The following is a 13,392-nucleotide window of genomic DNA, read 5'->3' on the forward strand; positions in this document are numbered from 1 at the left end:
GGTGGCTCGAGCCTGGCTTGATGAAACTGTGAGTTGGCTCGAGGGTGTTCTTGGAGGGCTTGGTTTTATGGTTTCTTTGGTTAAGAGTTGAACCGTGGTTCAACGGGGGATGAATCATGGTTCACGAGGGTAAATTAAATATAAAAATTCTATGTTTTAAATTTGAGAATTTTATATGAAAGTTTGTATTTATTCGAGATTAAAACATATTACGAATTGTTAATTACAAAATAAATAAAAAGCCATGAATTTAAGCTAAATAAAGATATCAAAAAATTTAATTAAGGTTAAATAATTATTTGGGATGATCTAGAGTCAACAGTAATAAGAAAAAGTCAAAATCGTGAAATTTTACCTCTAGGGGTCAAAACAGTAATTTTACACCTGAAAAATAGTAAAACGTCGTGACAATGCCCTGAATGCTGTAAAATATGTCGATATGATTATTTTAAATGTTTTTTGAATTTTTTGATAAAACTTTAATGCTAAAAGATATGTTGCATGCTTGGTTGAAAAGAAAAGTGATTTATGCATGTTTAATTTTTATAAAGTGGTGAAAATATGAAATGTTGAAGGAAGTGAAGTAATTGTGACTAATACAATGATACAATAATACGATGATATGTAAGGCCAAGGCTTACTTGACAGGTGAGAGTGTCGTTGATGTCCCCGCCGCCCAGTACTGTGGTAATATGTAGATGGATCCATCGACCTTCAACTAATACAAAAGTCACAATTAACTATCTGAATTCAACGAAAGGAAAACATATATGTATATGTTGAAAATTAATATGTTTATGATGATATGAAAAATGTTTAAGTCTATTCATGTTATAAAATGTTATTTTAAGTAAAAATATTTTTCACTGTTGTATGTGATTGTATATGAATTACTTGCTATCAAGATTATATTTTGCTGAGTCATTAGACTCACTAGGTGGGATGCCGGTGAGCATGATATTAATGTAGAGGGAGGTCTTGATTGTTGATATTGTTGGACTGAAGGTGCACATAACTCGAGGACCAGCACTAGTTTTTCCGCATTTATGATTTAAAGTTTATGTTAAAGATTTTTACGACTGTTATTATGCTTTTGATTGGTTTTTGAGAGGTTGTTAGATTTAGCTTTATTTTGTGATATTGCCAAGTTAGGATTGGCGTCGTTTGACGATTTTATATTTTGAACTATTTCATTTGGATTTTCAAATATGGTTGTATGTTTTATTTTAAAATAGTGCAAAGTTATTTTAAAAATATTTTAAGTGTATATATATGTGTCGGCCGAATATAGTAGGATATGAAAAAAATTTCTAGTACTTTTTAAGCAAAACGAGTAGTGGACGTTTCAAAAATCAAGATGCAGCTCTCAAAGGCTTGGAAACTCAGATAGAACAGCTGGCCAAGATAATTTCGAGCAGAGATCCGGGCACCTTGACAAGCAACACCAAGACTAATCCTAAAGAGCAAGTGAATTCCATTGAGTTAAGGAGTGGAAAACTTTTAGAGTTAGAAGAGGGCGCAAAAAGCCATTCGCAATAGGAACAGGTCAAAACACCCAAGGGTAAGTCTTCTAACTCCACACCTAAACCCACTACACAATCTCGAGTTGTTACTCCTCCACCGTTTCCGGCAACATTGAAAAAAGCTAAAATTTATGCACAATTCGGTAAGTTCCTTGAAGTATTTAAGAAATTGCACATTAATATTCATTTTGATGATACTTTGATGTAAATGCCTAGTTATGCTAAATTACTGAATGACATAGCAAATAAGAGGAAGTTGAAAGACCATATGACAGTAAACTAAACTGAAAATTGCTCTGCAATGGTGAAAAACAAGATCCCACCAAAACTCAAGGATCCAGGGAGTTTTTCTATTCCTTGCATGATTGGTGATATTCTTTTTCATAAAGCTTTGTGTGATCTTGGTGCAAGTATTAACCTTATGCCTTTGTCTATATGTAGGAAAGTTACATTGGGAAAGCCAAAGCTAACGAGAATGTCTTTGTAGTTAGCAGACAGATCTGTCAAATATCCACAAGGAGTCATATAGGATGTATTATTGAAAGTGGGAAAGTTTATAATCTACAGAATTTGTGGTTCTTGACATGGAAGAGGATAGGGAGATGCCTTTGATTTTAGGGAGACCGTTCCTTGCAACTAGAAAGTCCGTGATTGGTGTGCAAGAAAGGCAGTTGAGATTGAGAGTGATAGAGGAGGAAATCACTTTTAATGTTTTTAACGCTCTTGAGCACAAACTGAAAAATAATGATTGTTCTATAGTTGATTCTTTGGATTCAAAAGTGTCATTTTTTGCAGGATTCTATGGAGGATCAATTGGAAGACACTCTCACAACTGAATTGAAGGATGATGAACTTGATGAAGAAAAATCTGAAAGAGTGTCGTACTTTAACGCCAACCATCCATGGAAGAAGCCAGTAAGGATGAAATTTGAGGATTTGGGGGATCGAAGAGACTTGACCCTCAGAAGTCAAGCATTGAGGAACCGCCGAAACGTGAGCTCAAACCACTGCCTCCATATCTGAAGTATGTGTACTTAGAGCGTACAAAGTTAGCACCCGACAAGCGCATTACACAGAGGGAATTTAAATAAGGCTAAGCGGTGCTCTTTATTTCCTTGCAAGATGAAGTCAAGGTGGACAAGCCCCTATATGATTACCAAGATTTTCCCCTCGGGAGCCAGAACTGTGAGATATGGGAAAAATGAGCTGTATTATGTTTTTTTCAAGTTATCATAGTTGTTTCATTATGTCATTTACATTGTATTTGTTTCTGCGTTAGGCATCTTTATGTCATTTATGTGTTTCAGTCTTTGTGTAATGGGGACATTGCACACACTTAGTATGAGAGGGTCGGTTGGGTTGTGAAATTGCATGTATTGTTAATTGATGGTGAAGCAAATAAGTTGGTAGCCGATGATGATGTTGGGATTGATGAATTACATGTTTCTTAATCTTGTCACTCGTTATCAGTACCCTATATGGTAAAAGCATGAACTTTGTCTTGAATTGAGGAATTTTTTATGCACAAATAGTGGGTTTTGGTAGTTGTGTAAATGACAGTCGAGTTTAAAAATTTGTGAGGGAAACTGTAGAAACATGAGGTGTAAATAGAACTTGAAATGAATGTCTGTGGAAAGGAAAAACTGACCAGTGACATCAACTCAAGTAGAAAATCTTAGTAAACCTGGAACAACCTTCTTCCCAATCATGTATAGAACCTGAAAATTTATCCCTAGGCTGAATGAACATGCCTTATATTCAAAGCCTAGGGAGTACACATGAGAAAATTATGCACTTATTCAAAAGAAAACAAAAACAAAATGTGAAAAACAAAAGGGGATGTAAGGTGTGGGGGAGCCAAAAAAGGATGAAATCATAACCTTAGGCAGAAAAATGGAGATGTACGGTGTTGAGGAAAGTTGGATGAAAATTCTGACAAGTACATAATGAAAATGATCGGTGTCTCCCAATATTTTTGGACCACTTGAGCACATGTTGACATTACCCCCCTAAATATTGTTGTGCAACCATGAAATTCTACTACATTGTGTTTACTGGTTGGTCACAAATAGAAACAGAACTCGGGAGAGTTTTGTGTTGAATTGTTGATTTGGTGACTCACATGATTGGCGAACAAAGTTATCTAAAGTACAAGCTAGTAGAACCCACAGCACAAACACGAACACATTTTTTGTCCAAATAAAATTCTATGTGGTGCTTTACAAGGGGTGGTAATGGGTGTTGTGATTTGAATGATGTGATGTTGTTCAAAAAAACCCGCAGAGGCAAGAGACGCCAGTTGCTGTTTCGCCATCGATTTGGTTGTTTTAATACTTCTATTTGGTGTCATAGTTGTGGTATATGACCTATTTTGCTTGAGGGCAAGCAAAAGGTCAGTATGAGGGGATTGATAGGTATTGTTTTTATGTTTTTTATTGCATTCATTTTGTGTTTGTTTGCATTGTGTGTGCATGCATTTCATACACATTTTGTTCGTTTTAGAATTAGCAAGGCATACGATCGTGTCTAACTCATATGTGATGAATTTGCAGGTGAAATAACCGGAGAACTGAAATCAGGACAGAAATATACAAGCCACAAGAAGTTCGGCAGAAGACCTCGCGCTAGGGCTGTAATTCGTGACCGCCCAAGCGCGAGCACAGCAAAAGTAGGATGTTCGGACAGAAGTAGAGCGATATTTCTTGACCGCCCCAGCGCGAGAGGCTGAAGAAATTACAGAAGACCTAGTAAACAAGGAAATTTTCCTTAATGGCTTATATTCAACTTGGAAGGTGGGTGGCTGCAATAGAAACCCTAAGGGACGAAAATATGACACTTTTCAGCAGCCAAAAATTGGAGAAAAGGTAGAAAAGACTTAGAGGAAGCTTGGAGCAAAGATTTCAAGATTTTCGGGCATTCTTTGCATTTTCGTCACTACTAGTATTTCTATTTTTTTCTCTTGTTTAAATATTTTTTTGCTCAATTTGAACATGAACTCTAGTAACTAATTTTCATTATTTATTGAGATTTAAGGGGATCCTATCCCGAAATCGAGTTTAGTTAATTCATCTATCGACTTTTGATTTATTCTTGATTGTGCTATTATTTTCATTGCGTTGTTGAAGCTTAACTAACTTTAATAACGACTTCATATTGCGAGTGAGTTCGAGAGAATAGCCCGTGATAGGAACGAGTAGCAAAATCCGTGGATTTACAATTTATATAGAAATATGAAGTCGATAGTCATAGTCCAGTAGGTCGAAAGCAAGGGGATTTCATAGAACGACATGCAATTCACCTTTGATAAATAATTAAAAAGATTTAATTACTTCACTGCGTTGGATTAGTTTGGCACAGTTCGAGAGGACGTGTTCAATTGGATAGAAAATCTCGTCGAAAGCGTAATCATTGTCGAACTAATTAAGTAAATTAGCGAGGAGTAGGTGAATCAAGACTCCCAACAAATTCATTTCTCATTGAATCTTTAATCAATTATTTTACCTTATTTATTTCATCATTTAATTTATGAATCATTTTGTTGAGTTTTGATAGACGTAGTTTTTACGTGTTTTAATGCATTAGTTTGCGTGTGTTTGCATTGTGCTTGCGTCCATTTCATTTACATTTTTGTTCGTTTTAGAGTAAGTATATGCATTTGATCGTTTTTTACTTGTGCATGACAAATTTGCAGGTAAAACGATCGAAGAACCGAAATTAGAGCGAAGTATGCAATCAAAGAAGAAAATGAGCAGAAAAGATAGCGCTCGAGCGGTAGAAAACTACCCCCCGGGCGCGAGAGTTGAATGCCAAAGGTGATGTCCAGAACATGTGGCGCTCGAGCGGTAATTTTCTATCGCCCGGGCGCGGGATCTATCTTCCAAAGAGCCAACTTACCGAAGACTCGGCGCTCGGACGGTAATTCTCTACCGCCCGAGCGCGAGAAGCCGCATTCCCCAAGTGTTTTACAAAGAGTGTGGCGCTCGAGCGGTAATATTCTACCGCCCGAGCGCCACTTATTTTTGGGAAGATTTCTTGTCCGATTCCCTACCTTATTTTGGAGGAGAGGATGATATGGAAAGGTGAGGAGTACGTTTTTGAGGACATTGAGACATAATTTCAGAGCCGCCAGAAAAGCTTTGGAGATTTTTCGCGCCAGACGTTGAAGATTTGAAGATTTTCGAGCGTCGTCTTTACGATTTTCGTCACGCCTAGTATTTCTGATCGAGTTTCTCTTCTTTAAACTTTGTTTTGTTTAGTTTTACTATGAATTCTAGTAGCTAATTTTATTATTTGTTGGGATTTAACGGGATCCTACCCCAAAACTTTGATATAATTAATTTACACCTCGATTTCTGATTTATTCTTGATTATACTATTGTGTTTATCGTGTTGTTAGAGCGTAGCTAACTTTAACAACGTCTTTATATTACGAGTGAGTTCGAGAGAATAACTTGTGATAGGAACAAGTAGTATAATCCGTGGATCTACAATTTGCATAGATATATGAAATTGGATACGCGCCGATAGTCATAGTCCTGAGGGTCGAAAACTAGGGGATTTCATAAATCGACATGCAATTCACTCTTGATAAATAATTAAAGACATTTAATTACTTCATTGAGCAGAATTAGTTTGGCATAGCTCGAGAGAGTGTGTTCAACTGAATATGAAATACTGTCGGAAGCATATAATCAATATTGAACGAATTAATTTATTGACGAGGGGTAGGTGAACCGACATTCCCAACAAATTCATTTCTTATTGAATTTCACTAAACCATTTTAGACATTATATTTCATTAATCAATACTTGAATCAATTTATTTGCATGTTTATTTGATTATAGTAGCAATAAAACAATCATTCAAATTTTCGTTGCTAAAGATTTAACAACTGAAAATAATAATTGTCAAATACAGTCTCTAGTTGAACAATACTCGTACTCACGTACATTATACTATTACTTGACATCGTGCACTTGCGATTAATTTTTGAGCAAATAAAACCATATTTTTATTGAGGATTCCACATTCCAAGTTTTGCTCGATCAAGTTTTTGGCGCCGTTGCCGGAGACTGTTAATCTACAATTTTATTTTCAATTATTTACTTTAGCATTCTCTATTTTCACTTTGGTTGACACCTTCGATTTCTTTTTCGCAGATACCTCTCTTGTGCATGCCAAGGTCTCTAGAGTTTGAACTAGAGACATTCGATCCCGAGATTGAAAGAACCTTACGTAGAATACGATAACAGCAAAGACTAAGAGACATAATGAACAGGAACGAACGTGAGGAGGAGCATCACGAAGATCCAAGGATCGAAGAGCCAAGGCGCATACCCATGCTTGAGTATGCGCAAGCATCGCTTGATGGAGCACGTCCAAGCATAGTGCGACCAACTGTCAGGGCAAACCAGTTTGAGATCAAGCCAGCAATATTTCAAATGATCCAGAACACTGTCCAATTCGGGGGAAATGCGCTAGATGATCCAAACACTCACATCGCCGACTTCTTAGAAATTTACGATACTTTTAAATTTAATGGAGTTTCAGATGATGCTGTTAGACTACGTTTGATTCCGTTCTCTTTGCATGATAAAGCTAAATCTTGGTTGTATTGTTTGCCTGTAGGTTCAATCACAACTTGGGAGGATATGGCCAAGGCATTCCTCTTGAAGTACTTTCCTCCATCAAAAACCATGAAGCTGCGAGCGGACATAACCACATTCTCTCAATTTGAGCAGGAGTCACTCTACGAGGCTTGGGAGCGCTACAAAGACTTATTGCTAAGATGCCCACATCATGAGTTGCCTCATGGGTTAGTGGTCCAAATTTTTTACTATGGTTTAATTTCATCTAACCGAACCATGATAGATGCTGCGGCCTGCGGAAATCTGTTGAGGAAAACGGCCGAAGATGGGTATGAGTTACTAGAGGAGTTGGCTGCTAGCAGCTATCACCCTCAATCTGAAAGGAACACTCAGCGAAGGAATGCAGGAGTACACCAAGTAACTGACTTTTTAGCTGTCACCGCACAATTAGAAGCACTCAACAGGAAAATAGACAGCATGAACATAAACGGGACAGCGATGCGCCTGCAAGAAATATTTTGTAAAAAATGCGGAGGAGAGCACTATGTTAAGGACTGTCAAGACAGTGGTCCTTTTTATGTAAATGAGGAGGTACCAGTGAACCAAGTGGGAGTCCACAACCGTCCGAGGAATGATCCGTACTCAAACACATACAATCCTGGATGGAGGCAACATCCCAACTTCTCATGGGGCGGTCAAAACAGTCAGAATCGACCACAAGGAGGACAATCATATGGGAAACAACCGATGTATAGATCTGATCCTCCTAGAGAAGAGAAGTCCAACCTGGAGCAAATGATGTCTAAGTTTATTTCATCCACTGAAACTAGACTTCAAAACAAAGATGCATCAATAAAAGGGCTTGAGAATCAAATTGGACAGTTGGCCAAGATGATAGCAAGTAGAGAGCCGGGCACCTTGCCAAGTAACACAGAGACAAATCCAAAAGAGCAAGTGAAGGCCATCGAGTTGAAGAGTGGGAAAGTTTTAGAGTCAAGAGAAAAAGAGAAAACTCAAAAATTGGATGAGCATTCTGAAACATCCAAAGGTAAGTCCTCTAACTCTACACCAGCACCCACTGCACAACCTAAAATTGTTATTCCTCCACCTTTTCCTGCAGCACTGAAAAAAGCAAAACTAGATGCACAGTTCGGTAAGTTTCTTGAGGTATTCAAAAAATTGCATATCAATATTCCTTTTGTTGATGCTCTGATGCAAATGCCGAGTTATGCTAAATTTCTGAAATACATCTTAGATAATAAGAGGAAGTTGGAGGATCACAGGACGGTAAAATCGACTGAGAATTGCTCTGCATTGGTACAAAACCAGATCCCACCAAAGCTAAAGGATCCAGGGAGTTTTTCTATCCCCTGCATGATTGGTGGTGATGTTTTTCCTAAAGCGTTATGTGATCTTAGTGCGAGCATTAATCTTATGCCTTTATATGTATTCAGGAAACTTGGATTGGGCGAACCTAAACCGACACAGATGTCCTTGCAACTAGCTGATGGATCCGTCAAACATCCACGAGGAGTCAAAGAAGATGTGTTAGTAAAAGTGGGAAAGTTTACATTTTCTACAGATTTTGTGGTGCTTGACATGGAAGAGGATAGGGAGATGCCTTTGATTTTAGGGAGACCGTTCCTTGCAACTGGCAAGGCCGTGATTGAAGTGCAAGAAGGGAAGTTGAGATTGAGAGTGGGAAAGAAATAAATCACTTTTAATGTTTTTAACGCTCTTAAGCACACACTGCACACTAATGATTGTTTTATAATTGATTCATCGGATTCACTTTATGTCAATTTGTGCAGGATGCTATGAAGGACCCAATGGAAGCCACGCTCACCACTGAATTGAAGGAGGATGAACTTGATGAAGAAAAATCTGCAAGAGTGGCGTATGTAATGCCAACCATTAATGGAAGAAGCCAGAAAGGATGAAATTGGAGGACACGGGGGATCGAAGAGATTTGACCCCTCAAAAGTCAAGCATTGAGGAACCGCCAACAAGTGAGCTAAAACCACGGCCTCCACACCTGAAGTACGTGTACTTAGAGCGTACAAAGCTAGCACCTGACAAGCGCATCACGTTGAGAGAATTCAAAGAAGCTGAAGCGGTGCTGCTATACAACTCCAAGCTGCGCCTGTTTCCTGGCGAGCTCAAGTCAAGGTGGACGGGGCCTTACATGATCACCAAGGTGTTCCCCTCGGGAGACATAACTGTGAGAGATGGAAAAAATGAGCCATTCACAGTCAATGCTCAACGACTGAAGAAATATTTAGGTGGCATAGGGGAACGACAAATTGGAGTCACTCAATTCCAAAACAATCAGAACTGAGGGGAACCTGCAGTCTAGCTCTCGACTATAAACTGAGAACTAATTTCTTTCCCTCTCTACTCGTTTTAATTTTCTTTCTTGTACTTTTGTTGAGTTTTACAATTTCAGTTTGACTATCTTCAGCAGGGGGATGCAGCCGGAGTGCCACCACCGGAGCACGACAAGGAGGAACCTTGATCAGGGGAGTTCACTGTTTCCCCTTCTTTGCATTTCCATTTTCTACTGCTTTATGTTTTATTTCTAATTGTTGTTTCATTTGGGCATTTATTTTGCATTTGTTTCTGTGTCTGCATTAATGTTTGCATTTATGTGTTTTCGTCTTTGGTGCAATGGGGACATTGCACACACTTAGTATGAGGGGGTCGGTTAGTATGTGTCTCGCATGTGAGTCGGTTGATGGTGAAACAAGTAAATTGGTAGCCAATGATGATTTTGGACTAAATGAACTGCATGTTGCTTAGTCTTATCACTCGTTATGAATCCCTCGGTGAATTGAAATTTTTTATATATATGCACATGTAGTGGATTTTGATAGTGGTGTCAATGACAGTTAAATTCAAAATAATCTGTGAGAGGAACTGGAGAAACATAAGATGCGAGTAGAACTTGAATGATTACCTGTTGAAATGAATGACTAACCAGTAGCATGAACTCAAGTAGAAAATCAAAAATATCCCTCAAACATGCTTCATCCCAATCGTGCATAGGACCTAAAAATTCATCACTATGCCAGATAAATAAACATACCCTATATTCAAAGCCTTGGGAGTACGTATGAGAAAACTATGCGCAAAAAAAAATGGAAAAAAAAAGGGGATGTAAGGTGAGGGGGAGCCAAAAAAGGATGAAATCCTATCCCAAGGCTAAAAAGATGGAGATGTAAGGCGTTGAGGAATGTCAAAGAAAATTTCTGACAAATGCATAGTGAAAATGATCTATGTACTCCCCATCTTTCTGAACCACTTAACACTTATGGCTATTGACTCCCTAAATTTTGTTGTTCTACCATGAAACTCTACCGCTTTATGTGTTTACTGGTTGGTCCCGAGTAGAAACAGAACTCAAGAGAGAGAAATTTGCATTGACTTGTTGATTCGGCGACCCACATGATTTGCGAATAAAACTGTCTGAAACACAAGCTAGAAAAATTCACAGCACACACGGCAACACCTTTTGGAAAAATACAAATGTTGTGCGATGTTTTGAAGGGGATATTAATGGATGTGTGTTTTGACTAAGTGGATGTGGTTCACAAACCCGCTGAGGCAGGAGATGTCAGTTTGCTACTTCACCATCAGTTTAGTTATTTTAATACTCTTCACTTTGTGTTTATAGCATGTTGAGTTGTAGTCTATAACCTATTTTGCTTGAGGGCAAGCAAAAAGTTAGTATGAGGGGGTTGATAGACGTAGTTTTTACGTGTTTTAATGCATTAGTTTGCGTGTGTTTGCATTGTGCATGCGTCCATTTCATTTACATTTTTGTTCGTTTTAGAGTAAGCATATGCATTTGATCGTTTTTTACTTGTGCGTGACAAATTTGCAGGTAAAACGACCGGAGAACCGAAATTGGAGCGAAGTATGCAATCGAAGAAGAAAATGAGCAGAAAAGATGGCGCCCGAGCGGTAGAAAACTACTGCCCGGGCGCGAGAGTTGAATGCCAAAGGTGATGTCCAGAACATGTGGCGCTCGGGCGGTAATTTTCTACCGCCCGGGCGCGGGATCTATCTTCCGAAGAGCCAACTTACCGAAGACTCGGCGCTCGTGCGGTAATTCTCTACCGCCCGAGCGCGAGAAGCTGCATTCCGCAAGTGTTTTACAGAGAGTGTGGCGTTCGAGCGATAATATTCTACCGCCCGAGCGCCACTTATTTTTGGGAAGATTTCTTGTCCGATTCCCTACCTTATTTTGGAGGAGATGATGATATGGAAAGGAGAGGAGGACGTTTTTGAGGACACTGAGACATAATTTCAGAGCCGCCAAAAAAGCTTTGGAGATTTTTTGCGCCAGACGTTGAAGATTTGAATATTTTCGAGCGTCGTCTTTGCGATTTTCGTCACGCCTAATATTTCTGATCGAGTTTCTCTTCTTTAAACTTTGTTTTGTTTAGTTTTACTATGAATTCTAGTAGCTAATTTTATTATTTGTTGGGATTTAAGGGGATCCTACCCCAAAACTTTGGTATAATTAATTTACATCTCGATTTCTGATTTATTCTTGATTATACTATTGTGTTTATCGTGTTGTTAGAGCGTAGCTAACTTTAATAACGTCTTTATATTGCGAGTGAGTTCGAGAGAATAACTTGTGATAGGAACGAGTAGTATAATCCGTGGATCTACAATTTGCATAGATATAGGAAATTGGATACGCTCCGATAGTCATAGTCCTGAGGGTCGAAAACTAGGGGATTTCATAAATCGACATGCAATTCACTCTTGATAAATAATTAAAGACATTTAATTACTTCATTGAGCAGAATTAGTTTGGCATAGCTCGAAAGAGTGTGTTCAATTGAATAGGAAATCCTCTCGGAAGCATATAATCAATATCGAACGAATTAATTTATTAACGAGGGGTAGGTGAACCGAAATTCCCAACAAATTCATTTCTTATTGAATTTTACTCAACCATTTTAGACATTATATTTCATTAATCAATACTTGAGTCATTTTATTTGCATGTTTATTTGATTATAGTAGCAATAAAACAATCATTCAAATTTTCATTGCTAAAGATTTAATAACTGAAAATAATAATTGTCAAATACAGTCTCTAGTGGAACGATACTCGTACTCACGTACATTATACTATTACTTGACATCGTGCACTTGCGATTAATTTTTGAGCAAATAAAACCATATTTTTATTGAGGATTCCACATTGCAAGTTTTGCTCGATCAAGTTTTTATTTAATCATTGTAGTAATAAACAATCATCCAAATTATCGTTGCTAAGGGTTGAATAGCTTAGAATAACAATTGAGAAATACGGTCTCTAGAGGAACGATACTCATACTCTCGTACAATATATTATTACTTGACATCGTACACTTGCGATTATTTCGAGCTTGAATATTACAAATTTTTACTAAGACTTTCACAGTGCAAGTTTTGCTTGATCCGCGGCATTTGCTTGTTCCTTGCTGCCTCAAAGACAAAATATTTCTCACTGGGCGGTCAAATAGACACCGACCTCTGCCGAAATCTATCGAAGCTCCATTCAATGATAGCCAATCCATGCCAAGTATGATGTCGAATTCAGGCATTGAGAGTACGATAAGTTCTGCCCGAACCACATCTTTTTGCAAACGAAACTCCGGATTCTTTACAATGTTCGAAGTGATCATTTGATCACCAGAAGGAATAGAAATTTTGAAACCTGATATCATATCCTCGGGTATAATATTTAGTTGCTTGACGAATGCCTTGGATATGAATGAGTGTGTAACTCTCGAATCCAACAATGCGTAGGTAGCTACACCAGTATAAATATCCTTTCTGCGACGAATACAGCGTCAAAACTATTTGTGTTGGCGCTTAAGGAGTTTCTATCATTATTTTCTCAAATTTTTTGAATTTTTAATTCTTGGATCCCGATATTCTATCAAAAATTGCATTTTTTTAGCCCCTCAAATATTTCAAAAATAGCTTTATCATCCCCAAAGGTTTCGATATTACATTTTAGCCCCCAAGATTTTCGAAATTCTTATCCTTACCCCATAACTTTCGAATTTCATCATTTTGAGCCCTAAACTTTCAGAATTCATTATTCTAACCCTTAGGAATCCATAAATTGCGAAAAATAGCTCCTAAATACTTGAAATTCGAAAACATCTCCTGAACATTCTAAACTTTAGAATTTAGTCCCTGAATTTTTCAAAAATTCCCTATTTCACCCTAGGTTTTTGGTTATCTCAATTTCAGACCTTGGACTCTTCAA

At 37.9% G+C, this 13,392-nt stretch overlaps 1 protein-coding gene across 1 annotated transcript; it reads left to right on the plus strand.

The window, feature by feature from the left end:
- Window positions 1-6,794: 6,794 nt before the first annotated feature.
- On the plus strand, window positions 6,795-9,052 carry LOC142550521 (uncharacterized). The gene is made up of 4 exons (XM_075659595.1): window positions 6,795-8,013; window positions 8,161-8,265; window positions 8,368-8,702; window positions 8,924-9,052. Exons 1-4 carry the CDS (start codon window positions 6,795-6,797, stop codon window positions 9,050-9,052), a joined length of 1,788 nt encoding a protein of 595 aa, XP_075515710.1.
- Window positions 9,053-13,392: the final 4,340 nt, after the last annotated feature.

This window comes from Primulina tabacum, chromosome 7 (genome assembly GCF_025594145.1).
Source record: "Primulina tabacum isolate GXHZ01 chromosome 7, ASM2559414v2, whole genome shotgun sequence".
In the NCBI taxonomy this organism is placed as follows: Eukaryota; Viridiplantae; Streptophyta; class Magnoliopsida; order Lamiales; family Gesneriaceae; genus Primulina; species Primulina tabacum.

Excerpts from the sequence above, each read along its gene's own strand:
- LOC142550521 (XM_075659595.1), top strand. The coding sequence starts at position 6,795 with ATGAACAGGAACGAACGTGAGGAGGAGCATCACGAAGATCCAAGGATC. Across the intron at positions 8,014-8,160 it reads GTTGGCCAAGATGATAGCAA|GTAAGTCCTCTAACTCTACA; the intron begins GTAGAGAGCCGG and ends AAACATCCAAAG. Across the intron at positions 8,703-8,923 it reads CATTTTCTACAGATTTTGTG|GATGCTATGAAGGACCCAAT; the intron begins GTGCTTGACATG and ends CAATTTGTGCAG.